This window comes from Gopherus evgoodei, chromosome 3, assembly GCF_007399415.2.
Source record: "Gopherus evgoodei ecotype Sinaloan lineage chromosome 3, rGopEvg1_v1.p, whole genome shotgun sequence".
In the NCBI taxonomy this organism is placed as follows: domain Eukaryota; kingdom Metazoa; phylum Chordata; order Testudines; family Testudinidae; genus Gopherus; species Gopherus evgoodei.
Window position 1 is genome coordinate 45,809,330 of NC_044324.1, and position 26,626 is coordinate 45,835,955.

The following is a 26,626-nucleotide window of genomic DNA, read 5'->3' on the forward strand; positions in this document are numbered from 1 at the left end:
AGCAACTCACAGGAGGTTGCAAGTGGTGGTAGATAAAGCAGAGTTCTAGTAAGAACTTGATCATTGAGGCACTGACAGTGTCTATGGATTTTCCCTCTCCTCCACTTCTTGAGGTGGCTCCAAACAAATGTTGTGTACAGTGGCCACCGATGAAGAAAAATAGAGTATGGTGGAAAGGTAGGGTGAGTGGACAAGACTGGCACTCAGCATTATTTTTGTGCATTTTGTTTAATTCCTTTTACGTTGGTATATCCAGTTCTGCAGGGCTGTACACTTTTTTTTCTGATAGGTGGGTGAGATGGAGAAAATAGATGAATGGTGAATTTTCTTCCTACGTGATGACATGAAAGTAACAGTTTCTCTATTTGCATACTTCCTATAGTGATTTGTTGACTTGATGCTTCTTAGGTGTGAATATCATGCTTTTCTCTGTTTTCTGCAGTAAAAAGTAGATGTGATAGAGGTTCTCCCATCAGCTTAGGTACTCCACCTCTCTGAGAGGTGGTAGTTAGATTGATGGACAAATTCTTCAATTGACCTTACACTGTCTATACCAGGGATTGGATCAACTTTACTTCATTGTTCAGGGTTGTGGATGTAGTTGTACCGACCTAATTTCGTACTGTAGACCATGCCACAGTGTGTGTTCTGGAGAGTAGGTAGTAGTTTCAAAACATTTTTTCTAAATAATTTGTTTTGTGAAACCTCTACTTTTTTATTTAAAAAATTATGTAGGCTTTATCAAATACTTAATGGCTCTGGGTTGTCTCTGAAATATAGATAGTATTTTATTCTACATGGCTGTAATTAGTAAATAACAAATGCTGTGTTTCAGGGAGCCAACTCTCTGTAGATAGAAGACATCTAGTACTATCATCTGGAACACTGCGAATTTCCAGGGTTGCTCTACACGACCAAGGCCAATATGAATGTCAAGCCGTCAACATTGTAGGATCCCAAAGAACAGCTGTACAGTTAACAGTACAACCTAGAGGTATGTTCACTATATCCATATATGCATCTGTTCAGAAAAAGTACATTTAGGGCCAGATTTTAACAGCTATTGAGGGAGTATCAAGGGGAGTTAGGTGATTAAACACCTCTATAAGTATGAGTCTTAGACTTATGTTAAAGTACTCAATGGAATGCTTGACTTGTTATTTTCGTCTTCTAAACCATGTTTGAAAGTTGGAGTTAATATTTATGAGTGTCAGAGTAGTAGACATGTTAGTCTGTGTCCACAAAAACAAGGAGGAGGCCGTGGCACCTTAAAGACTAACATTTATTTGGGTATAAACTTTTGTGGGTAAAAAACCCACTTCTTCAGATGCATGGATTAAACATTACAGATGCAGGAATAAATATACTAACACATGAAGAGAAGAGAGTTACCTTACAAGTGGAGAACCAGTGTTGACGGGGCCAATTCAATCAAGGTGCATGTGGTCCACTCCCAATAATTGATGAGGAGGTGTCAATACCAAGAGAAGGAAAATGGCTTTTGTAGTGAGCCGGCCACTCCCAGTCTCTATTCAAGCCCAAATTAATGGTGTTAAGTTTGCAAATGAATTGTAACTCTGCAGTTTCTCTTTGTTTCTGAAGTTTTTTTGTCAAAGGGAGCCTACTTTTAAATCTCTTACAGAATGTCCAGGGAGATTGAAGTGTCCTTGTACTGGCTTTTGTATGTTACCATTCCTGATGTCTGATTTGTATCCATTCATTCTTTTATGTAGAGACTGTTTGGTTTCGCCAAATTACATGGCAGAGGGGCATTGCTGACACATGATGGCATATATCACATTAGTAGATGTGGAGGTGAATGAGCCCCTAATGGTGTGATTCATGTGGTTGGGTCTTCTGATGGTGTTGCTAGAGTAGATATGGGGATAGAGTAAGCAGCACGGTTTGTTGCAGAGATTGGTTCCTGGGTTAGTGTTTCTGTGGTGTGGTGTGTAGTTGCTGGTGAGTATTTGCTTCAGGTTTGGGGGCTGTCTCTAAGTGAGGACCGGCCTGCCTCCCAAAGTCTGTGAAAGTGAGGGATTGTTTTCCAGGATAGGTTGTAGATGCTTGATGATGTGCTGGAGAGGTTTTAGCTGAGGGCTGTATGTGATGGCCAGTGGTTTTCTGTTGTTTTTCTTGTTGGGCTTGTCCTGTAGGACAGCATTTTGGGTGACTTCTAGGTACCCATCTCTCTCTGTCAATCTCTTTCCTCACTTCCCCAGGTGGGTATTATAGTTTTAAGAATGCTTGCTAAAGATCATTAGGTGTTTGTCTCTGTCTCGAGGGATTGGAGCACATTAGGTTGTATTTTAGGGCTTGGCTGTAGACAGTGGCTCGTGTGATGTGTCCTGGATGAAAGCTGGAGGCATGTAGGTAAGTAAAGTGGTCAGTAGGTTTCCAGTATAGAGTGGTGTTTATGTGACCATCACTTATTTACACTGCAGTGTCCAAGAAGTGGATCTCTTATGTGGATTGGTCCAGGCTGAGGTTGATGGTGGGGTGGAAATTTTTGAAATCCAGATGGAATTCTTCAAGAGCCTCCTTCCCATGGGTTCATATGATGAAGATATCATCAGTGTAACAGGTAGAGGAGGGGCTCTAGAGGACGAGAGCTGAGGAAGCATTGTCCTAAGTCAGCCATAACAATATTGGCATACTGTGGGGTTCTGTCGACACTGGTTCTCCACTTGTAAGGTAACTCCCTTCTCTTCATGTGTCAGTATATTTATGCCTGCATCTATAATGTTCACTCCATGTGTCTGAAGAAGTGTTTTTTTTAACCACAAAAGCTTATGCCCAAATATATCTTAGTTTTTAACGTGCCACTGGACCCCTAATTGTTTTAGCTTAGAACCTTGTCCAGCAAATCCCTTAAATACATGCTTAACAATGGACATGTGAGTAGTCCCATAATTCAATGGGTAGCAGAGATAAGGAACTCAGTTGTCTCTGTTTGTTCAACATCTAGCTCAATAGAACTGTGATCTTGACTGAAATCAACAGGAAAGCTCACATGCTTATAGTTATGCATGTATTTATGTGCTTTGTTGGCTCAGAGCCTAGCAGAATAGGATTTTTTTTTTTTTGTCAGCTGGAAACTTTGGTGCTCATTCTGAATTCCTACTTCATAAATTCTGACGACGTGTATTTTTAGCTTCCGGTTTTCCTTACTGTTTGCTTAATAAATGAAAAGGTCAGAAGCTGACCAGTATTTATGTCAGAGTACTTTTGTCTGAAGAAAATGCAGCTGTCTTTGAGTCATTTTTCTGATTTTTTTTTCTTTTTTCTTGTGGAGGGAGGTTTACTCTTTGGATGGCTGTTTTCTCAAATTTTGTGGGGTATTTTTGTGTTTTGAAAATTTTGCCTTTCTTCTGCATGTGTTTCCCATAAGACTGATGTACATGTGTAACTAATTAGGCTATATTTTTTTTCACGGCGGCCAGAGCCCCAAAATTTTCTGTTCCCAGAGCAAAGGAAAGATGGCTTTCCCATAGTATTCAGTGTCATTCCTGAAACCGGAAATGAAACAACATGAAAAATGTTGTCCATTTCCCATTTTTTTTTCTTTTTTCATAATCTGCCTCTAAGGATTAAGTGGGAACATTTTAGTTTGTGTTTTGTACTTGATCCTCTGTGTTGACATATCGGTGTTTCAAGTAATATTACTAACTGAAAATGCTTTCAAATTACATGTTTAATCTCACTGAGTTCAGTCATTGCTCAGGGAAAATACCCATTTACTTCAGCTAAAAAAAACAATACTGATCTCAGTGAGGAATCTAGAGTGGACAAGGACAGAAGCTGCAGGACAAGAAAATTATGTTCATTGACTGAACTCACTAATTAAAGTTAAATCTAAATGTTGCTGAATTTATACAAAATATTACATTCAAGAAACTATGTTAAAAGAATATTATTTAAGTTGCAAAGTCAGTCACATAAGTTAGAAAGTGCAACAAAAAAGTTGCCTGTGCAACACAATGGATGGTGCTCACTTAATGAGAAGTTACTCAAAATTTTGTTTCCCCTCATTGTTCAATATGTTGCCCCATGCCTTAATTGTGGTATGCCATTTATACCCTGTTCTGCAGACAGAATTACTCCTTTTTACCTGAGCTGTTCTGTGGTGCTCATCATTATAGTATCCGAGGGCTTCCCAAATGTTAATAAATTTATTTTTGCAACATCTCTGTGAGATGAGGGAGTACTATGATCCCTGTTTTGCACATGGGGAACAGGGGCACACAGAGATGTAGGTCAAACATATCCAATAGTTTTGGGTGCCAGTTTGAGACACCTGGGACCTGATTTTTTACTTAACATTACATACCACTTTATATGTCAAAAGCACAGCTCCCATTTTCTCCATTGCTCAGCACTTTTGACATTTCAGTGTCTGGATGGGACGGCACAGACTCCTCTGCCCATTTCCCCCAGCCATGACCCTTTGTGCTCTGTCCCCTCCAACCTGTCCCAATCCTGTGTCTCTCCTAATTTCTCATCCCAGTCCCATTCTCCTCACTTAGCCAGTCCCAGTCTCCACTCTTCAGGCTTCTCATCCCAGGCCCAGTCTTATAGCCCAGCAAGTCCTACTCTCACCGCTTTGGACGACCTCCTTGTTCTCACTCCCAGTCTCTCCCCCTGTGGCCTAGCTACGTGTCCCAGCCAGTTGCAATCTCTCCCACCCTTGGCTCCTCATCTGATATCTCTTCTCCCTCCCCAGCCCCCAAATTCATCTTCCTCGTCCCTACTAGCTTCCTGTCCCAACCTCCCTTCCTGTGCTCCTCGTCCAATCTCAGTGTCTCCACTTCACTGCCACCAGTTGCTTGTCCCAGTCTCTTTGTCCAGCCAGTCCAACTTCTCCTTCTGCACCTTGCTTCTCATCGGATTTGTCTACCCTTCCCTTCTTTCCCCCATCCCATTGGTCCTTGCTCAAACCATCCTTTTTCTCAATCCCCATTGGAGCTCCTCATCTGTTGTCAGTCTTCCATCCATATACTTGGTTCCAGCCCCTTCCCTCTTGGCTTCTAGTCTTCTTGTCCAGCTAGTCCCAGACCCCCTCACATCCCTGACACCTGGACCAAGTCTCTTTGACTAGCTTGACCAAGTTTCCCCCATCAGTCCAATTTCCTTCTCAGCGCTCTGCTAATCTTCAATCAGTCTCTCACCACCTGGTTCTTTTTCCCAGTCTACTCCCCCATTGCCCACACAGGTCCAGCTCTTGTCCCCTCTGTATTCAAATCACTCAGTTTTTTCCTCCATACTTCCTAGGCCTAGCAGAGGGCCTACTGAAAGCACAGGGGAGTGTCTCCCAATTCTCCGTTCCTGTGCCTGGACCCAGCATGGCCTGTAGCAGCCCATAGCTGCAATCACAGGGTAAGTCCTGCTCACATCTTGGCTGGAACATGCCCAATGTGCATTGAATCTTTGGGGGAATTTAGCTGCTAAAATCTGAGTTGTTTTAACAGAGCATTTGTGAACTGCAAAATTTTAAATAAAAGTCTTCCAATTTTAAAAAATTTGGTCAGATTGGCCAGGAAAAGCACATCCCTCACAGAAAGGCCATACATATCCCTGTCAGATTTCAACTGCCTGCTCCAAAGCATGGCACTGGAACTATTAAAAAAAGATCTCGAGGGACAATAAGCATTTTAACATAGGCGAAACAACATATTTTTACGTAGCTTTATGCTTGGAAGTGGCTGCACTATTCTGCCTAACATTTTCTAAACAAAAATTCAGCCTGAGGAAAATGGAAAATTTCAGCCCAGTGGTTAAAGTTTGGCAAAGTAACAAGCAACTGAAAGGAGGTTCTTATAATGGAAAGTGTTGGGGAAATAGGTGGTGTATGAGCCCCACCTACAATCCTTATTCTGAACTTTTTGTGTGCAAATAATAAGTCGAGTAGTTTATTTGAAAAAGTTTTCCTGTTTTTAGTGCCATAATAAAGACTAAACTCTTGTATATGCTGCTCTTACTGCATTCATTCAGCTAAGTTGTTGTATGTGATTTTGAGCTATGCCGTTGTAATTTTCTTTATTGTATAAACTTAAAATACTTCCACATTTTTTTATTGTGTCCATGTAACATCATTTTAGTTACCCCTGTGTTTGCTAACGTTCCGAGTGATATGACAGTAGAAGTTGGCACAAACGTTCAGATTCCATGCAGTTCTCAAGGAGAGCCTGAGCCAGTAATAACATGGAATAAGGTAATAAATCTTTGTTAGATTGCTTTAGAATGCAGTGACTTTTTCAGATTTCACCACAGTTAAATCAGGCTTTATTAGGTGTGCTGTGGCTGATTGTTGCTTGTTCTGTGTCTAACATCAAATGACATCAGCAGCTCAGGCATCTGTGCTGCCAAGGGTGTTCAGAGTGTAGGTACTTAACCTGAGAGTTTGTCTATGCTGCGGTGGCACAGCTGTTGCACAGTAGCTGTGCCACTGAAGTACTGTAGTGTAATCAGCCTCTTCAAGAGGCAATAACGTAGCTGCATCTACAATGATGGGTAGGGTGATCTAAGTACATTGCATAGGGTGTGAAATTTTTCACATCCCTGAGCAATGTACCTAGGTTGATCTAAGTTTTAGGATTAGATCAGGCCCGTGGAGCACCTCTAATACAGGAGTTGTGCTAAAATTCACATCCCAGGTTTGAAAAAGGATGTTCAAAGGTATTGCAAAGGCTTTTCTATTTCAGTTTTGTGCAGCTCTGAAAATTAGAAGTCTATATCAAGAATAGGAAAGGACTGCTTGAAGATGTTTTGCTAGCATCGTGGAGGCCCTGGACAGTACCATAACTTCAACCAGGAGAGTGATTGGTGGCTCTTGGTGAAGTTGTTGAATTGTACCTTTCTGTCTGTGCTTCTTTGACAAATATCTTTAAAATATTTTCTGTAAATTAGAACATCGTAATGAAGAAATCTCACCGGAGATGATATTAACTTAAACTAATGAAAGCAAGAAATGTCAGGCAGTTCTCCCACTTAGTCTTTGGTTTCCACTGTAGTCTTAACCATTGCAGGAATCTGACAACAGTGGGTGATCATGTATAGCATGCTACGCTGTACTAGTGTCCAATTACATGAGTTAAGAATAAAGTGCCAATATGAATCTTGAATTTCCTTGATTCTCATACCATTATAATACTGCTTTAATTGTTGCATAACAAGTCTCCCCATATGCCCCAACTTTCAAAAGCATGGTTTTTGTAAATGACTGCAGATATATAACGTGCATTAGATGAATATCACTTTCAATTAGGACTCACTGCACTTTGATGGCCTTATTTTCCACAGTTCTTTGGCTTCCTTCCTTTCTTGGGTTTGTGTGGTTCTGGTTTTTATTTTTTAGTTGCATCTGCTAACCTTGTTTTATTCCCATTCTTTCTATCAATGATTAATTGATTTCTTTTGGTAGTTGACTTACCTGATGATTAATGGGTTTGCCTTTTGCCACCTATATTTCATATGATGATTGTTATGAAAGCTAATAAACAGAGTGGTCTGACAAACTGTGAGTCCTGATTCTAACTTTGACATTGTGTATCTAGGTTGGTTGGCTTCTAATTTTTTAATTATTTTGTTTTGTATTTTTTTCTCTTGATCTCTTGTAATAAGCACTTCCATACATTTTTAAATAAAAATCAATTATTCAAAATTTGATTGACAATTTTAGCTTAATGTTCATTGTATGTCCTGCAGGAAACAGTATCTGCTGTCCCATCTCATTTTGGCAAAAGCCAGGGAGCCCTCATCACCACTATGCCTTGCTCCCTACCCCTTTCTGGTGGTTGAGAAGCCCAGTAGCCTTTACTTTATTAAAAAAATGAAACCTCTGCTGAATCCTGCCATTGTTGCTGTATTCACACTCAACTGCAATCTGAGTCTTCCATGAGTACACTGGATTGAAAACCCTGGAGCTAATCTACAATGACCAGTGAGATTTCTGAAATTTAGTGACTGCAATAAAGTATACAGCATGTGCAGAAAATGGCATGCACCGCCTCTCCTTTCCCTCTGCCCCTAGATTTTCTGTGTTGCCCTACAGAAAACAGCAGAGAAGCAAAGGGAGGCCACCCTGGGAGGGGTTATTGGGGGGGACCATGGGCACATTTTGGGGGGAGGTGAAGCATAAAGGGTGCATTTGGTTACATGCCACTGCTCCCACTCATTCTGCAAGCACAGAGCTGCTTAGGCGAAAGAGGCTGTGTATCGGCTCCACTGACTCTCCAGCAGATAGTCCTTTGGCTTTTGGGAGGATGATGGGCAGCCTTGTGGGACAGAGATGAAGGCAGCTGTTCCTGGTCACTATTCAGCATGACTAAGCTGGAGTTTCAAATATGTGTAGGCATCTCTGGAGTCTGTTGTGGTTGAAAAATAACAGAACTCGCCTACACAGTGCAGATGAGAACAGTACATAGTGGAAATAAACAAATGATAGTGCACTTGACATCAGTTTCTCTCCAATAATGAAAACTGACCTGCAGCAAGGCCCTAAGGTCAACCACTGCTTAGCTGAGAGGCAACAATAACATTCTGAGAAGGCACAGAACACAGGGAAATGTGTTCAGCACTATGGCCTTGCGGAGAGGGTACTGAACTCCACCTTCCTCCTGAATTATTGGCAATATTCCTCTCCTTCACCGTGGAATGGGTGGAGTACTCAGATCAGGCTGCAGGGCTGAGTGCCAGCAGAGGGGCTACTGGATACCTCTGTCATGAGTGGGTACTAAGATTTCCTCTTTTGCCAGTGTTGGAGGAGGGAAAGGAGTCTGAATGGCAGTATTTCTGTTCTCCCTCCTCTGAGGATAATTAGCATTTTGCCAAAGCATTCAGTTACAGGAGGTTGTATTCAAGTGAATATGAATGAGAATTTGTATTGAAGTGAATTCAATCCATTCCCTGCAGCGGGGGTAGGCAACCTATGGCACACATGCCAAAGGCGGCACACGAGCTGATTTTCAGTGGCACTCACACTGCCCAAGTTCTGACCACTGGTCCAGGGGCCTCTGCTTTTTAATTTAATTTTAAATGAAGCTTTTTAAACATTTTAAAAACCTTATTTACTTTACATACAACAATAGCTTAGTTATAGACTTATAGAAAGAAACCTAAAAACATTAAAATGTATTAATGGCACGTGAAACCTTAAATTAGAGTGAATAAATGAAGACTCGGTACACTACTTCTGAAAGATTGCCGACCCCTGCCCTACAGTATATGACTCCCCAGAGTCTTGTTTTAGTATTTGTTGGGCCTGCATTTTATATGGAAAGGGCACACAACTGTGAGGATATTTTATATTGCTTTTTTAAGTTCCTAGACATAATAAATACATTCCGTATACTGTTCTGCATGCAAACCATCCTGTCTCAGTAGAACTGTGCAGTACTGTGAGTTATGCTGCTTTTTCTTGGTGAATTTTGTTATCTAAACTATATAAAAAAAAGTTTCTCTGAGATTTATTAATGAATTTCTGTTGGGTTAGTTTAAATGATTGACATGGCGTATAAAATTGGTCTGAAATAAAGATAATCTATTACCGTTCTCAGAACAAGTTCACATTGCTATAAGAAAAAAAATTTAAAATCTAAAACCAATTTAAAATGCTAATAAAATTGCCAGAGATGATACATTCAGAATAACCAAGCATTGTGCTTTGCTGCAGGATGGAGTTCAGGTAACAGAAAGTGGAAAGTTTCATGTTAGTCCGGAGGGATTTCTTACCATTCGTGATGTTGGAACAGCTGATGAAGGTCGATATGAATGTGTTGCCCGGAATACTATTGGATACTCCTCAGTTAGCATGGTGTTGAGTGTTAATGGTAAGATTTATAAATTATAATGGGTAGCAAGATATGAGTTAGGTCATACAATTTATACTGTTGAAACTTAAGGGCATAAAAATGCGGTTTCAAGACCAAAGGCCAGCTTGTGAACTCCTTCCTCACCTAGGTGATTGTGTTGATATTAGTGAGACTACTCAGATGAATAATGGCTCGCCAATGTGAGTAAGAGATTCAAAATATGGCCCTTGGGGAATAAGTCAGCCAAAATCTCTAATATTCAAGCGTGTATTTGACTTCATAGCCTAGCATGCTTGGAACATGTTCATGACTGAAGTCCAAAAGAATGCTTTGGGCCACAGGAGGCCACACTAGTTTCATCTTGAGATATTTTTTGGCTCTATCTGAACTTTCTAGTCCCATGCACAAACCGACTTTTGGGAAAGACTTGACAATAAATCCACTGGCATTTTTAAAGGTAAAAAGGTTGCAGATCAGTTTTTAAATTAAGAGATGGGGGGAAGCCGATTGCCGCAGAGGAACAAATGGATCGGACAGAGACTTCCCTTAAAGAAGAGTCTATTGACAGAGATTCTCTAGGTTTTAGTCAGGAGGAGAGGATGGAAGCGGATAAAGTATGAGCCAGATCAGAGAAGAAACATTCAATAAAAAAGAATCTGACACATCAGAAAAGGGCAGACAAATAAACAGGGATGAGATTTTAAAGCACTTGTACACAAATGCTAGAAATCTAAGTAATCAGATGGGTGAACTAGAGTGCCTCGTGTTAAAGGAGGATATTGATATAATAGGCATCACAGAAACCTGGTGGAGTGAGGACAATCAATGGGACACAATCATTCTGGGGTACACAATAGATCAGAAGGACAGAACAGGTTGTGCTGGGGGGTGGGGAGTGTCACTATACGTAAAAGAAAATGTAGAATCAAATGAAGTAAAAATTTTAAATGAATCCACATGTTCCATAGAATTTCTATGGATAGTAATTTCATGCTCTAATAAGAATATAACATTAGGGATCTATTATCAACCATCTGACCAGGACAGTGATAGTGATGAGGAAATACTAAGGGAAATTAGAGAGGCTATCAAAATAGAGAACTCAGTAATAGTGGGGGATGTCAATTATCCCCGTATTAACTGGGTATATGTCACCTCAGGACAAAATGCAGGGAGAAAATTTCTCGATACTTTAAATGACTGCTTCTTGGAGAAGCTGGTACAGGAACCTACAAGGGGAGAGGCAATTCTCAATTTAGTCCTGAGTGCAGCACAGGATTTGGTCCAAGAGATAACTATAACAGGACCGCTTGGAAATAGTGGCCATGATATAATACCATTTAACATTCATGTGGTGGGAAGAACACCTCAGCAGCCCAACGCTGTTGCATTTAATTTCAGAAAACGGAACTATGCAAAAATGAGGAGGTTAGTTAAACAGAAATTAAAAGGTACGTGACTAGAGTGAAATCCCTTCAAGCTGCATGGACACTTTTCAAAGCTAAGGTACAGATGTGGGGACCCACAAGAAAGACCCCCTAAGCTTATTTCTACCAGTTTAGGTTAAAAACTCCCCAAGGCACAAATTCTCCCTTGTACCTTGGATTAGGTAACACTGCCACCACCAAGTGAGTAGACAAAACTCAGGGAAAGGATCACATGGAGTTTCTCCTTTCCCCTAATATTCCCCCAAACCCTATAACTCCTTTTCTTGGGAGGCTTGAGAATAAACAAGATGAGCACAAACCAACCTTGGAGTTTTTTAGACCACTAAAAAAACCCAATCAGATTTAAACAAACAAACAAACAAAAAAAACAGAACTTTATTAGGAAGAAAAAGTTAAAAGAAGCACCTCTGTAAAATTAGAATGGAAGATAATCTCACTGGGCAGTCAGATTCAAAACACAGAGGATTTCCCTCTGGATAAAACTTTAAAGTTACACAAAAAAAACCAGGAATACACCTCCCTCTCAGCACAGAGAAAATCACAAGCCAAAATAAAAGTAAGCTTATGCATTCCCTTGCTAGTATTTACTAATCCTAATGGAGTTGGATTGCTCGCTTTCTTAATCCCTCTCTGGCAAGCACACAGAACAGACAGGCAAAGAACAGACAAAACAAAGCCCCCCCCCCTCCTCTTCCCCAATTTGAAAGGGGAATCTTGTTCCCTTATTGGTCCTTTTTGTCAGGTGCCAGCTAGGTTACCTGAGCTTCTTAACCCTTTACAGGTAAAAGAATTTTGTGGCTCTGGCCAGGAGGGATTTTATAGTACTGTATGCAGGAACGTTGTTACCCTTCTGTTTATATTTATGACAACACAATAATAGAGGCCCAACTTAAATGTATACTCCAAACTAAAAAACACAGTAAAAGAACTAAAAAAGAGCCACCATAGCTTAACCATGTAAAAGAAACTGAGAGATAGAAAGGCATCTTTTAAAAAGTGGAAGTCAAATCCTAGTGAGGTAAATAGAAAGTAGCATAAACACTGCCAAAGTGAGTTTAAAATTTAATAAGAAAAGCCAAAAAGGAGTCTGAAGAACAGCTAGCCAAAAACTCAAAAAGTAATAACAAAATGTTTTTTAAGTACCTCAGAAGCAGGAAGCCTGCTAAACAACCAGTGGTGCCACTGGACAATCCAGATAAAAGAGGAGCACTTAAAGATGATAAAGTCAATGCGGAGAAACTAAATTAATTCTTTGCTTCAGTCTTCATGGTTGAAAATGTTAGGGAGATTCCCAAATCTGAGGAATTGTCACAGATTGAAGTGTCATTAGAGGTGGTTTTGGAATTAATTGATAAACTTAACAGTAACAAGTCACTGGGACCAGATGGCATTCATCCATGAGTTCTTAAAGAACTCAGATGTGAAATTGCGGAACTATTAATTATGGTTTGTAACCTGTCCTTTAAATCAGCTTTTGTACCCAGTGACTGGAAGATAGCTAATGTAATGCCAATATTTAAAAAGGGCTCTAGAGGTGATCCCGGCAACTGCAGACTGATAAGTATAACATCAGTACTGGGCAAATTAGTTGGAACAATAATAAAGAATAAAATTGTCAGACACATAGAAGAACATAAATTGTTGGGCAAAAGTCGACATGGTCTCTTTAAAGGGAAATCATATCTTACTAATCTATTAGAGTTCTTTGAAGGGTCAACAAACGTGGACAAGGGGGATCCAGTGGACATAGTGTACTTAGTTTTCCAGAAAGCATTTGACAAGGTCTCTCACCAAAGACTCTAATGTAAATTAAGTTGTCATGGGATAAAAGGGAAGGTCCTTTCATGCATTGAGAACTGGTTAAAAGACAGGGAACAAAGGGTAGGAATAAACGGTAAATTTTCAGAATGGAGAGGGGTAACTAGTGATGTTCCTCAAGGGTCAGTCCAAGGACCAATCCTATTCAACTTATTCATAAATGATCTGGAGAAAGGAGTAAATAGTGAGGTGGCAAAGTTTGCAGACGATACTGAACTGCGCAGGATAGTTAAGACCAAAGCAGACTGACTGTGAAGAACTTCAGAAAGAGCTCACAAAACTAAATGATTGCACAACAAAATGACAAATGAAATTTAATGTGGATAAATGTAAAGTAATGCACATTGGAAAAAATAAGCCCAACTATACACACAATATGATGGGGGCTAATTTACTATAACTAATCAGGAAAGAGATCTTGGAGTCATTATGGACAGTTCTCTAAAGATGTCCATGCAGTGTGCAGCAGCAGTCAAAAAAGCAAACAGGATTTTAGGGATCATTAGAAAGGGGATAGAGAATAAGACGGAGAATATCTTATTGCCCTATATAAATCCATGGTACGCCCACATCTCAAATACTGCATTCAGATGTGGTCTCTTCATCTCAAAAAAGATATACTGGCATTAGAAAACGTTCAGAGAAGGGCAATTAAAATGATTTAGGGGTTTGGAATGGGTCCCATATGAGGAAAGATTAAAAAGGCTAGGACTTTTCAGCTTGGAAAAGAGGAGACTAAGGGGGGATATGATAAAGATATATAAAATCATGAGTGGTGTGGAGAAAGTGAATAAGGAAAAGTTATTTACTTGTTTCCATAATATAAGAACTAGGGGCCACCAAATGAAATGAATGGACAGCAGGTTTAAAACAAATAAAAGAGAGTTCTTCTTCACACAGCACACAGTCAACCTGTGGAACTTCTTGCCTGAGGAGGTTGTGAAGGCTAGGACTGTAACAGGGTTTAAAAGAGAACTAGATAAATTCATGGAGGTTAAATCCATTAATGGCTATTAGCCAGGATGGGTAAGGAATGGTGTCCCTAGCCTCTCTGTTTGTCAGAGAGTGGAGATGGATGGCATGAGAGAGATCACTTGATCATTACCTGTTCTCTTCATTCCCTCTGGGGCACCTGGCGTTGGCCACTCTCAGTAGACAGGATACTGGGCTGGATGGACTTTTGGTCTGACCCAATATGGCCATTCCTTTGTTGTCTTAATTGTTTTGTAAGAAGGCAGTGTACAAATAAATTAGTAAAAATATAAATAAAAATAATAGGCTGGCTGAGAGACTACCAAAATCATTTGTAACTCTTCCATGATCTTATATAGACTAATCCCAAAGCTCTTCTTACTGATTGTAACTGTTTTTTCATTGAAAATTTTACACAATATAGTGTACACATTTTTTTCTTTCATTAACTAATTTAAATCTAGGTAAGAATGACACAATATCTGTGTAATATAAAATGAACACAAGCTACTACATATTTTATATATATATATATATATATATCATGGTTATTGTTTCTTGTCCTGAATTCTGTTTTGCTCTTGCTGACTTTATATAAATGTTTTACTGTGCTGATTGCCCTGGCCTCTGGCACATAACATAAAAAAAATACGCAATGCATAAAATTATATTGCATGTAATAGACAATTCAAAGCTCCCTCCCCCCATGTACTGCTTCATCAGTGATCCATAGTCAAACACATTTCTGACCAAAAATAAGTTATGTGCTCCGATCTCTGAATGTCCTGAACTTGAGCTCTGTCAGAATACCAGAGGACACAAATAGCAGAGTTGGGAGACCTTCACTGAAAAATCTTTATTTCCAGGGAATGAGGGATGCAAATCTGGTGACAGTGTACAAAGGTATCAGCTGATCTCAGCCACCATGGTGATTCATAGAGAGAAAGTTCCTTAAGTTAGTCAGGTTTCAAATGAAACCTTGAATTGCACCATAACAAATCAGAAGCCAGTGCCATTCACATAGTGCAGATGCAATGTATTAAGTCTAACCAGGTCCAATAAGCAGTAGCTGCAATGTTCTTCAGTGTTACTGAATAATATTTAACCTTTTTATTACTGACCTTGGCACAAAGAGAGGGAATGTGCTAATAAAGTTTGCGGATGACACAAAGCTGGGGGGTATTGCTAACACGGAGAAGGACAGGGATACTATTCAGGAAGATCTGAACCACCTTGTAAACTGGAGTAATAGAAATAGGATGAAATACAATAGTGAAAAGTGCAAGGTCATGCACTTGGGAATTAATAATAAGAATTTTGGATATACATTGGGGGCGCATCAGTTGGAAGCGACGGAGGAGGAGAAGGACCTTGGGGTACTGGTTGATAGCAGGATGACTATGAGTCGCCAATGTGATACAGCTGTTAAAAAAGCAAATGCGATTTTGGGATGCATCACGCGGGGTATTTCCAGCAAGGATAAGGAGGTGTTAGTACCGTTATATAAGGCGTTGGTGAGACCCCATCTGGAATACTGTGTGCAGTTCTGGTGTCCCATGTTCAAGAAGGATGAATTCAAACTGGAACAGGTTCAGAGACGGACTACAAGGATGATCCGAGGAATGGAAAAACTGCCTTATGAAAGGAGACTCAAAGAGCTTGGCTTGTTTAGCCTGGCCAAAAGAAGGCTGCGGGGGGATATGCTTGCTCTGTATAAATATATCAGGGGGGTTAACGTTAGGGAGGGAGAGGAATTATTTAAGTTTAGTACTAATGTAGGCACGAGGACGAATGGGTATAAATTGGATATTAGGAAGTTTAGACTTGAAATTAGACGAAGGTTTCTAACCATTAGGGGAGTGAAGTTCTGGAACAGCCTTCCGACGGAAGTAGTAGGGGCAAAAGACTTTTCTGGCTTTAAGACAAAGCTTGATAAGTATATGGAGGGGATGTTATGATAGGATCGTTAATTTGGGCAATTGATCTTGGATTACCACCAGATAGGTCTGCTCAATGGTCTGAGGGGAGATGTTGGATGGGATGGGAACTGAGTTACTGCAGAGAATTCCTTCTTGGGTGCTGGCTGGTGAGTCTTGCCCACATGCTCAGGGTTTAGCTGATCGCCATATTTGGGGTCGGGAAGGAATTTTCCTCCACGGCGGATTGGCAGGGGCCCTGGAGGTTTTTCGCCTTCCCCTGCAGCGTGGGGCATGGGTCGCTTGCTGGTGGATTCTCTGCAGCTTGAGGTCTTCAAACCAATTTTGAGGATTTCAATAACTCAGTCCTGGGTTAAGGGTTGTTATAAAATTGGATGGGTGGGGTTCTGTGGCCTGCCTTGTGCAGGAGGTCAGACTAGATGATCATATTGGTCCCTTCTGACCTATGAGTCTATAAGTCTATAATATCATCAGACAAAACGCACTGAAGTAGTCCAACCTTGGGGTGATCATGCCAGAGTTAACCGTGGCTTTAACAAAGAAGGATGGCTACATTGTACCTAACCATCTGAAGAAAACAAGGTATAAGCCACTTATATTACCTGAAAATCCAGTGAAATGTGGCCATGCTGCACTGCACAATAATTTAGGACTGGAATATACTATATATACTATATATTCATATATATATAATATATATATGAACTATAATATATTTAACTGGTACTTAATCTCAGTTCTTCTTCTTCTTCTTCTGTATCCAGGGCCACCCGGAGGGAGTGCAAAAGGGGCAATTTGCTCTGGGCCCCTGTTTAAGATGGCCCCCAAACTGAGTGGTGTTGGGAGCTGGCACCGGGGGTCACAGCGCCACTCACTCAAATTTGGCCTGGCTACTCCTCCGTCATGATGGACAGGGAGTGTCTGGGCCAAACATGAGTGGAGCTGTGACTCTGTGCTCTAGGTTGCAATGCCCAGAGCAGGGAATTTGGCCCAGTATTGTGGAACAGAAGCTGCTGCTACAAGTGTGAGTGTGGAGCTGGCTCACTGTACAACCCCAAACCTCTTTCTGGGGCTTCCCATTAGTGATATTTTTTTTTTTGGAAGGATGGTGGGGCCTCAGTTTCAGATTCTGCCTGGGGCTTCTGTGTGGCCCTTCCTATGTCACAGCTTCCACACAACCATAGCCAACAAAATTCTCTTCACCTCGATGTTGCACAGACTCAGACTGCAGCCCCAAACTATTTTCAAAGCATGATGCAAATCAAACTTTCTTACAAACTTCCCCTCATAAACAAAGCTCGAGGAGCAATCTGGTATCATTTCTTGGTGAGAGGTAGGCGAGTGGGAATGAGGCTAGGAGTAGAAGAGAATAGGATCCTTCATGATCAAATTCTTAATTTCATATTTGCCATTTGGATGCTAATGTGATGGGTATGTTAGAAAAGCCTAAGAAAGACAGCCTAAGAAAGCCTCTGAATATTTCTGATGAACTGAGCTCAGGTTTTGTCAACTATCCTTAGCTATGTGCAAATTCTATTTTTATATTAAAAAAAGACAGGGCTGGAGGAGGCTATTGTCTGGGGAATCTTTCTCCATTGTGTCCTACTGTAGAATGCAACTTTTTAAAATCTCTGGATTAAATTTAAGGCAGGACACAATGGGGATAGAGTTTATTAATTTAAAAAAACTATATTTGAAAAATTTGAATCTGGTTTTTAAAGAATAAAACATTAAAAACCAAACAAACAACTAGTTGCTTGAGCTTCTTTTGTAGGACCCCTATAAGTCTTTTTTCCCCCCCTTTGAAAACATTGAGACTCTCAGTCTTTGAATTGTAAACTTGCCTACCATATCAGTCTAAAAAGTGAGCGATTGGTAGCGAATATTTATAACAAAAATAAAGTAATGCAAAAATGTCTTTGGACATCTGACCATTGCTTCCATTGTTGAGATCCTGTTACGGGTTGCTCTGCTCACTGCTGGATGGTGCCGCCTCCTGGCGGTTCTGGGGATTAGCTCAGTCAGACTGATACCCCTTTTGGCAGTTACACCCCATCAGTTTCTCCTTTGCAGCTGTTCTCTCATTCTAGGAACCACAACCTTCTCTTTGAGAGTCAGCCCTCCAGCCTTCTGGGGGAGAGAGATTAGATGTGTATCAAAGCTCCTGCTCTCCAGTAATCTCAGGCAGTCTTTCACTTCACTACCTCACAGTGCCTTTCCTACTGTGGCTGGCAGGTGAACTCGAGCACACCCGCTACTCTGGGTTCCAGCTCATGGACCCTCTACACAGGAGCCAAGGTCCATTCCCTGCATGTTACTGTCTTTCCCTGAGCCGCTTCCATACCTCCTGGCCCTCCCCACTTCTCTGGATTTGACAGTCTCTTCACTCCCTAGCTTCTGTTTGCCAGAAGCTGGGAATGGGGGATGGGGGATGGATCACTTGGTGATTACCTGTTCTCTTCATTCCCTTTGGGGCACATGGCATTGGCCACTGTTGGAAGACAGGATACTGGGCTAGATGGACCTTCGGTTTGACCCAGTATTATTGTTCTTATGTTACGTTCTCCCTCTCCCCAGGGAGTAATTTTAGGCAACTTGTCTCTGCAGCCTCTCAGACACAACTCCTTTCTCGCAGGAAGTAACTGCAACCTTCTCCCTGCCAGCCTTTCCGCTTCCAATTTCCTGTCTTTTGTAGAAACTCCATCTGTCCTTCACAAGTGAAATTCTCTCTATTTAGCTGCCTTCAGATTAAAGCTCCACTGTTTGCAGCCAAATTAGCTGATAGGGCCCACCTAGTCTAATTCAGCTCTGGCAGGGCTGTTGTGGGGAGCTGCACACCCCATCACATATCCCCAAAATTATTTTTCCAAGCATGTTTATCGCTACTCAGAAAGACCACTCTACTAGAGCTGTAATAGAGCCAGACGCGGAGCTTCCAGTTATGCAAAAGTGGTGAAACCTTGCTCCGAAGAGTGCGCTGGGAGTTTTAAAAAGCACATTGGACAAAAATATTACAGTCAAGTTAAAGCAGCAAAGAATCTTGTGGCACCTTATAGACTAACAGACGTTTTGGAGCATGAGCTTTCGTGGGTGAAGACCTGCTTCGTCGGATGCATGCATATATTCACCCACGAAAGCTCATGCTCCAAAACGTCTGTTAGTCTATAAGGTGCCACAGGATTCTTTGCTGCTTTCACAGATCCAGACTAACATGGCTACCCCTCTGATACTTTACAGTCATGTAAAACTTTCATGTCAAACTAACAAGAGCAAGGATGTTCAGAGTTAAGGTTGGTTTTGTATAGTCAACCATCCCATTCTGGCATATTGGCTGTGTTCTCACATTAAAAGTTACAGTGCTATTAATTTATTAATAAAATACTTTTCACTTGTATAGCATCTTCATTTGAAGATCTCAAAGCTCTTTAGAAACATTAAGCCTCATAACAACCATGTGAGGTAGGTAATGATCAAAGAGATCAGGCACTCACTGAAAACCTGCCTCTTTTCCCCCCTCTTCTCTCAGTGTCACTTTACCAACCTTTCTGGGGAATCTTTCGGTATTGCCACTGGATCTGGTGGCCCCCAACACAGGGTAGGAGAGAGGCACTAAGGAGTAGATTGTATGAACTCAGCTGCACTTCAAGAGCAGCAGTTGCTGACCAAACATTTCATAAAAAGGCAGTTTCATAGACCCATGAGATCTTGCATTGCTAGCATTATGAAGATTTGTATGTGGTCTTTGAGCTTGTGATCTTTGGCCTACTTTTCTGAGGCTAGATAATGCTGAAAATAAAACAAAGATTTAAAGCCTCCAAAAGTGGTCTCCCTTGTTTCCTAGAGAGAGCCCAAGATGATAACCGTGAACGATTCCCCATAGCTGCGTGGGAATCTCTAACAGCTTTTTAGGAAAAGCCTCTGAACTTATGTAATACAGCAATGCGTGTTCTAAAATTAAAAATGAAGCCTATAAATATGTGGCTTTTGACTGTAGTGTTTCATGTTATCCACTTAAACCCGTATGCTTGGGGCCCAATCCAATATCCATTGAAACCAATGGGAATGTTTCCATAGACTTTAGTGGATGCTGGATAGACTTTTGGTCACAAACACTTTTATGCTGCACCACAAGCAGAAGCTGAGCTAAAATATTGACTTCACTTTTTTTGCTTTGGTCGTGTTTGTATAACAATTGTAAGACTATTTAACAGCTACTTAAATAGTTTTGTTTTTCACACAGTTTTATTTTTACAGTAGCTTCACTTTAACTGAACATTTATTTGTAACTGGCATTTCAAAACAAAACAAAACTTAATTCTGCAGGGATGTAAATGTGTTTCAATAGAGTTCCCAAAGGATTAGTAATTTTAAATTTGGAGGAAGTAAAACTTAAGGAAATGTGGTTTTCTTTGTAAAACTGAGATGATGTAGTGTCTAGACATTGCTTTTATGAGTAACTCTTTTGTGTTCAGTAATTTTTGCAATAATATGCAACTCTGTGTTTTTCTAGTTCCTGATGTCAGTCGAAATGGAGATCCATTTGTAGCAACATCAATTGTTGAAGCAATTGCAACGGTTGACAGAGCTATAAATTCAACACGTACACATTTGTTTGACAGGTATCATATCATTTGGGGGCTTTTTATGGGGAAGTCAACATTAATTTTGGGTATTCTGAAAGAAATGCTACAATCAGTAAACCTGTTTGACTACAGTACTATTACACATCTGAAAGATGAGATAATATAATGATTTTAAATATCAAACTTTAACATCTGGTTAGTTTCTGGAGTTCTAGCAATTTAACAAGAAAGCCATATTTTTAAAAGAAAACTGCACCAAGTTCCCCAACAAACAAATTTAGCTAATAGGTTTTGAATAGTTATTTCAATTATTTTGGGGGAACCAACGTGTTTAAAAAGCTTGGTTTTATTCAAAAGCCTACTGGTATTTTAATATTGGATCTAATGCATTTTAATACAAATTTAATCTATTTTCATGTTTAAATATGTTTTTGTCATCTTGTATTAAATGTAGATATTTATTTTTATTGATTTTTGCCTTCCATTTTGGGACGAGTAACAAAGGTATAGTCAATCACGTCTAGTGATATCTTAAGTTGCAAAAACTTTTTAAACCGTTTGTAGTCTTATAGTACTTGTGTATACGCTTACTATTTTTTCAATTATCTGTTAGTCGTCCTCGTTCTCCAAATGATTTGCTAGCCTTATTTCGATACCCAAGAGATCCTTACACTGTTGAGCAAGCAAGAGCTGGAGAAATATTTGAAAGAACATTACAGCTAATTCAAGATCATGTACAAGATGGTTTAATGGTTGACCTAAATGGAACAAGTCAGTACCTTTACTTTACTTTCTGTCTTTTGTAGTGTATAATCCATTTCAATTCATTATGCTTCAAGGAGTATTAATTTTAAAAGCTCTGTGTCCCATTGTGCAGCTGTTACTCTTGTTGAAGTCATTACTGCTTCTTGAGTGTGCAAGAGCTCACTAACATGAATAAAGATTGCTCACTTGGGTCCTTGATTCACACATTGCTATATTTTGATGTACCTTGTTTGTCTGAGATATGCTGGTACGTTATTTTAATTCTTCACTATTTGACATACTAAGGAAAAAAATGACGCAGTCAAATTCTTCCCTCAGTTAAAACTAACACACCTCAAGTACATGGGGTTGGATGGGTGTTAACAGAGGAGTGAATTTGGCTAATAGTTTCTTAGCAAGATTTAGAATTTTTCAGTATGTACTGTTAAGACAGTATTTGTATTGGTTATTGCATCAAAAGAAAACATGGTAATCCCTGTTTGTCTTATCACAGAGAGGATATAATATAACAGCAAAGATTTGTGCACTGTTTGTGATCACTTTACAGAACAATGTTTCTACATTTTCTGTACCAGTTTTCCTGAAGTAATTGTTACTTGTTCTTAAAGCAGAGTACAGTGTCAAACTAAGCTACAACAGTTTCCTGGTAGTCTGTTCTCAAATTTAATTTGCTATTAAGAAATGTTTTTTGTTGTTTTTTATAAATAGTAAGAAAAAAGTAATTCAGAATTATAATGCCCAGCCTGAAAATTTAGAGCTAGAACACACTTGCAAAGAGAACTGTAAGCTAATTGTTCTGCAGTGCCTATAAGTTCTTGCCTTTGGCAGTTGATATACAATGTGTCAGTGCGTGAGACTTATGACTAAAGCGTTTGGAAATAATGATGGAGTTTTAGGACAGATTCTGAGACGTGGCATGTAGCCAAATGTTACAGCTAGACTGAAATCTGAGGAAATATTTTTACTTATAAATGCTACTTTTGATGTTTATAATTGAGAATTTCATTGTAACTTTCTAAAATTTTAACTGTGACCCTGAATTAGGCCAATATGTACAGGGTCAAAGACTGTAAGCTTTGTAGAATTAGAGCACTATAAGATTTGTTAGTAAAAATGGACAGTTACTCATAATACTGAGCAAACAATTTGCAAGGAATAATTTGTCACACAAATTTGACTTCTTTGAGTACAGAACATTCACAAACAGATCGTAATTTCATTGAGTTTGCTGCTAATCATTCAGAATTATTTGACATTTTCTTCAATATTTTTTTTTTGCTACAGATTGCAAGTATTTGAATCTTAACATTTGAGAAACTGCAGTTTATTAGGCTAAATACAGGTTTTTTGTTTGTTTGTTCCATGATTGGATGCAAGCATTTGTAGTATAAATACTGGTGCATCCAAATCTAACATTCTTTTTTCATGAATACTCATGTATGGAACACTGAAATTTAATTTTTATCAACTTTAATGCTAGTAAAAACAATCATTCTAATGTTCACCGGAAGTGAACACAATAGGGTCGTGAGCATGGCCAAAATGAATTCATTTAAAAATTCAATGCTAATAATGTCAGACAACATTTTATATCTATTCATAACCAGAGCTGTCTTTTGGTCCCTTCAAAATCCACAACCATGGCCCCACGATTTCAGAAAACTAGAAATGTAAAGAAAATCTGTTTTCATTTAGATGTCCCTCCCCTTAAGTTTCTAACCCTAGTCCTTGCACTTGTTTGGTTTGTGTTTTCAAAGCTAACGAATGTAAGCTGCTACTAAAGTTGAAAAAAACAAGTGGATGGGTCCCACTTTTGTAGCAGAAAAATTGGGGGAACCTAACAATTGCCAATCTATGAATTTTTGACTAAATGAAGCTATTGAATGTCAGCTGTATCCCAAAGAATCATCTTGCTAACACTTCAGAAAAAAATCTTAAACCAGGCTTATATATAGTGGTATGGTAATGAACAGGAATGTGTTACATTTGGAGTATGGTGGCAAAAATTAATTTTGCAGGCCAGCTTGTCCAAAAACTTGGAAGTTTGATTCTGCTCACACCCTTGTTCCCGAAATTTTGATGAAAACCAGGATTACCAAAACATACAATAATTTATCTCAACTGTATACAAGTAAAGAGCAAAAGGAAAGAGAGATTCAGAAGACTATAATAAATGAAGATAACTTAGAAAGGGGTGTTACTGATTGTTATTGTACTTGATTACAAGGACAGGTCTTGGAGTAGCAGAGCCACAACATCTTCATCTAAAAGTGTTAAAAATCCTAAGAACAGTGTGTTATGTTCTGTTCTTTAGTAGCCAGTGATGATTCTGCACCATGGTATACAGTGTTTCAGAGGCCAGAATAGTCCTGAAAATATTATTAGTAGGGCAGATAACTGACACCTACTCTTTGAATTTTACATTCAGATCATATGTAACATTATTCTTGAGTGATTACCATTTAATTGTGCACGCTGTTAGCCTCTATAAACACGTTATTTTATTAGTGTTAACCTCCTCCCCTCTTCCTGCCTATTGTTTGTTACACTAACTTGTCTTTGATTAGACTGTAAGCTTAAGGACCACAATTACCGATGTGTTTTGTGGTTCCTAGCATAATGGGGCACTTGTATTCTGAGCAGGGTGGAGGGTATGTGTGTCTTTTTTGTATTGCTGTAATATTTATATAACATATAAAGCAATACATAATAGTAATAAATATGTTTTGAAGTAATCAAAAGCTTGTATAAGATAAGAGTTCTGAGAGTAGAAAAGCTTTAGCTGATTAGTTTTAGGGCACATTTTCAAATGTTCTCAACATCCAGTTACGACCAGATTTTCAGAAGAGCTCATCTCCCATTTAGGCACCTAAATGAAGTGGGCAGATTATCAAATTATTCTCAGTGGCAGATGTATAATGTTGAGTACTTTAGAAATCTGCTTATTTCATTTAGGTGACTAAGTGGGAGATGAGATCTTTTGAAAAGTTTTTTATCAGTGTTTTCATGCAAATTCTTTTTCCTTTGAATTTGTCCAAGGATATGTGGAATTTTTTTAAACCAAAAGATGATAAAATGATGTCTAGGATATTTGAGATTTTTGTATCCAAAATTTGATGTCTTTAATTTTCCCTATGCTTCTGTTCTGTTTCAGGCTATCACTATAATGATCTTGTATCTCCACAATACTTGAACCTGATAGCTAATCTGTCAGGCTGCACAGCCCATAGACGAGTGAATAACTGCTCAGATATGTGCTTTCACCAGAAATACAGGACACATGATGGAACTTGCAATAATCTGCAGCATCCGATGTGGGGTGCCTCTCTGACAGCCTTTGAACGGTTGTTAAAGTCAGTCTATGAAAATGGATTTAACTTGCCTAGGGGCATTGGACCTAATAGACACTATAATGGATACACGCTCCCCATGCCTCGCTTGGTTTCAACATCATTAATAGGAACTGAAACAATAACCCCTGATGATCAGTTTACTCACTTTCTAATGCAATGGGGTCAGTTCCTTGATCATGACCTTGACTCCACAGTTGCAGCTCTGAGTGAAGCCAGGTTTTCTGATGGTCAGCACTGCAGTTCAGTTTGTACAAATGATCCTCCATGTTTCTCAATCATGGTACCACCAAATGACCCCCGAGTTAGAAATGGTGCACGGTGCATGTTTTTTGTTCGCTCCAGTCCTGTTTGTGGAAGTGGCATGACATCTCTTCTAATGAATTCTGTTTACCCACGAGAACAGATTAACCAGCTGACTTCATATATTGATGCATCCAATGTGTATGGCAGTTCAGACCATGAGTCACAAGAAATCAGAGACTTGGCAAGTCAAAGGGGTCTTCTGAGACAGGGCATTGTACAGAGATCTGGCAAGCCTCTTCTTCCATTTGCTACTGGTCCACCAACAGAATGCATGAGAGATGAAAACGAGAGCCCAATTCCTTGCTTCTTAGCTGGGGATCATCGTGCTAATGAGCAACTGGGTCTCACCAGTATGCATACATTGTGGTTTAGAGAACACAACAGAATTGCTACAGAGTTACTGAAACTCAACCCACACTGGGATGGGGACACAATATATCATGAAACACGCAAAATTGTTGGCGCAGAAATGCAACATATAACGTACAACCATTGGCTACCTAAGATCTTTGGAGAGGTAGGCATGAAGATGCTTGGCGAATATAAAGGTTATGATCCGAATGTTAATTCTGGCATAACTAATGAGTTTGCAACTGCCGCTTTTAGGTTTGGTCACACACTTATCAATCCCTTACTGTATCGGCTGGATGAAAACTTTGAACCTATTCTACAAGGCCATATACCTCTTCATAAGGCATTCTTCTCTCCCTTTCGGATTGTAAATGAAGGAGGCATTGATCCACTGTTAAGGGGATTGTTTGGGGTTGCTGGTAAGATGCGAATACCATCGCAGTTACTCAATACAGAATTAACAGAGAGACTATTCTCCATGGCACGTACTGTGGCTTTAGATCTGGCAGCTATGAATATTCAGAGAGGCAGAGATCATGGAATTCCTCCCTACCATGATTTTAGAGTTTACTGTAATCTTTCTTCAGCTCATACTTTTGAAGATCTGAAAAACGAAATTAGGAGTCCTGAAATCAGGGACAAGCTTAGCAGGTGAGCTTGAGGTGAAGGTTAATGGTTAAAAATTCAAATGTACTTTTATATCTAAATGTGCATGTGAAAATAATTATTTAAATGTCTAACCTAGAAGGAAGTATTTGTTAGGAAAGGTATAAAGGGAATATCCCACAAAACTTTCTGCCAACATCAGGAGACATGTATGGAAGGCTCAGGGTTCTTGAAAACCTGCATAAGCTACAGAATGTCTTTCCCTCAGTGACACTTACACAGATCTGATTCCTCCACTCCTTGAGTTGTAGGAACTCCATGAAGCTGAGCCCATCCAGAGACCATGTGTTCATGTATACACCCATAGGAGATTTTTTTTTTATGAGTAATATTTAAAAAACTAAATAAATGTAATACTGAAATCTCATGATAGTATTTGTGTCTTCAGTTTTCATAGAATCATAGAATATCAGGGTTGGAAGGGATGTCAAGATGTCATCTAGTCCAACCCCCTGCTCAAAGCAGGACCAATTCCCAACTAAATCATCTCAGCCAGGGTTTTGTCAAGCCTGACCTTAAAAACCTCTTTGAATTAAGTGCAGCACAATGCAGGAAGAGAATGCTAAATTTAATATGGTCATTTTTGCTGTGAATAGTTCAGAACAATTGCCCTTAGTTTTG

The 26,626-nt window shown here is 39.6% G+C and overlaps 1 protein-coding gene across 2 annotated transcripts in view; it reads left to right on the forward strand.

Annotated features, from left to right (window-relative positions):
* PXDN (peroxidasin) overlaps positions 1-26,626 on the forward strand; it is a 165,026-nt gene that overhangs the window by 87,287 nt on the left and 51,113 nt on the right. For both annotated transcript variants that reach the window (XM_030555520.1, XM_030555521.1), the window contains 6 exons: positions 836-994; positions 6,099-6,211; positions 9,671-9,827; positions 20,495-20,603; positions 21,181-21,338; positions 24,487-25,990. In XM_030555520.1, coding sequence (XP_030411380.1) covers positions 836-994; positions 6,099-6,211; positions 9,671-9,827; positions 20,495-20,603; positions 21,181-21,338; positions 24,487-25,990 — 2,200 coding nt within the window. The remainder of the gene's footprint in view (positions 1-835; positions 995-6,098; positions 6,212-9,670; positions 9,828-20,494; positions 20,604-21,180; positions 21,339-24,486; positions 25,991-26,626) is intronic.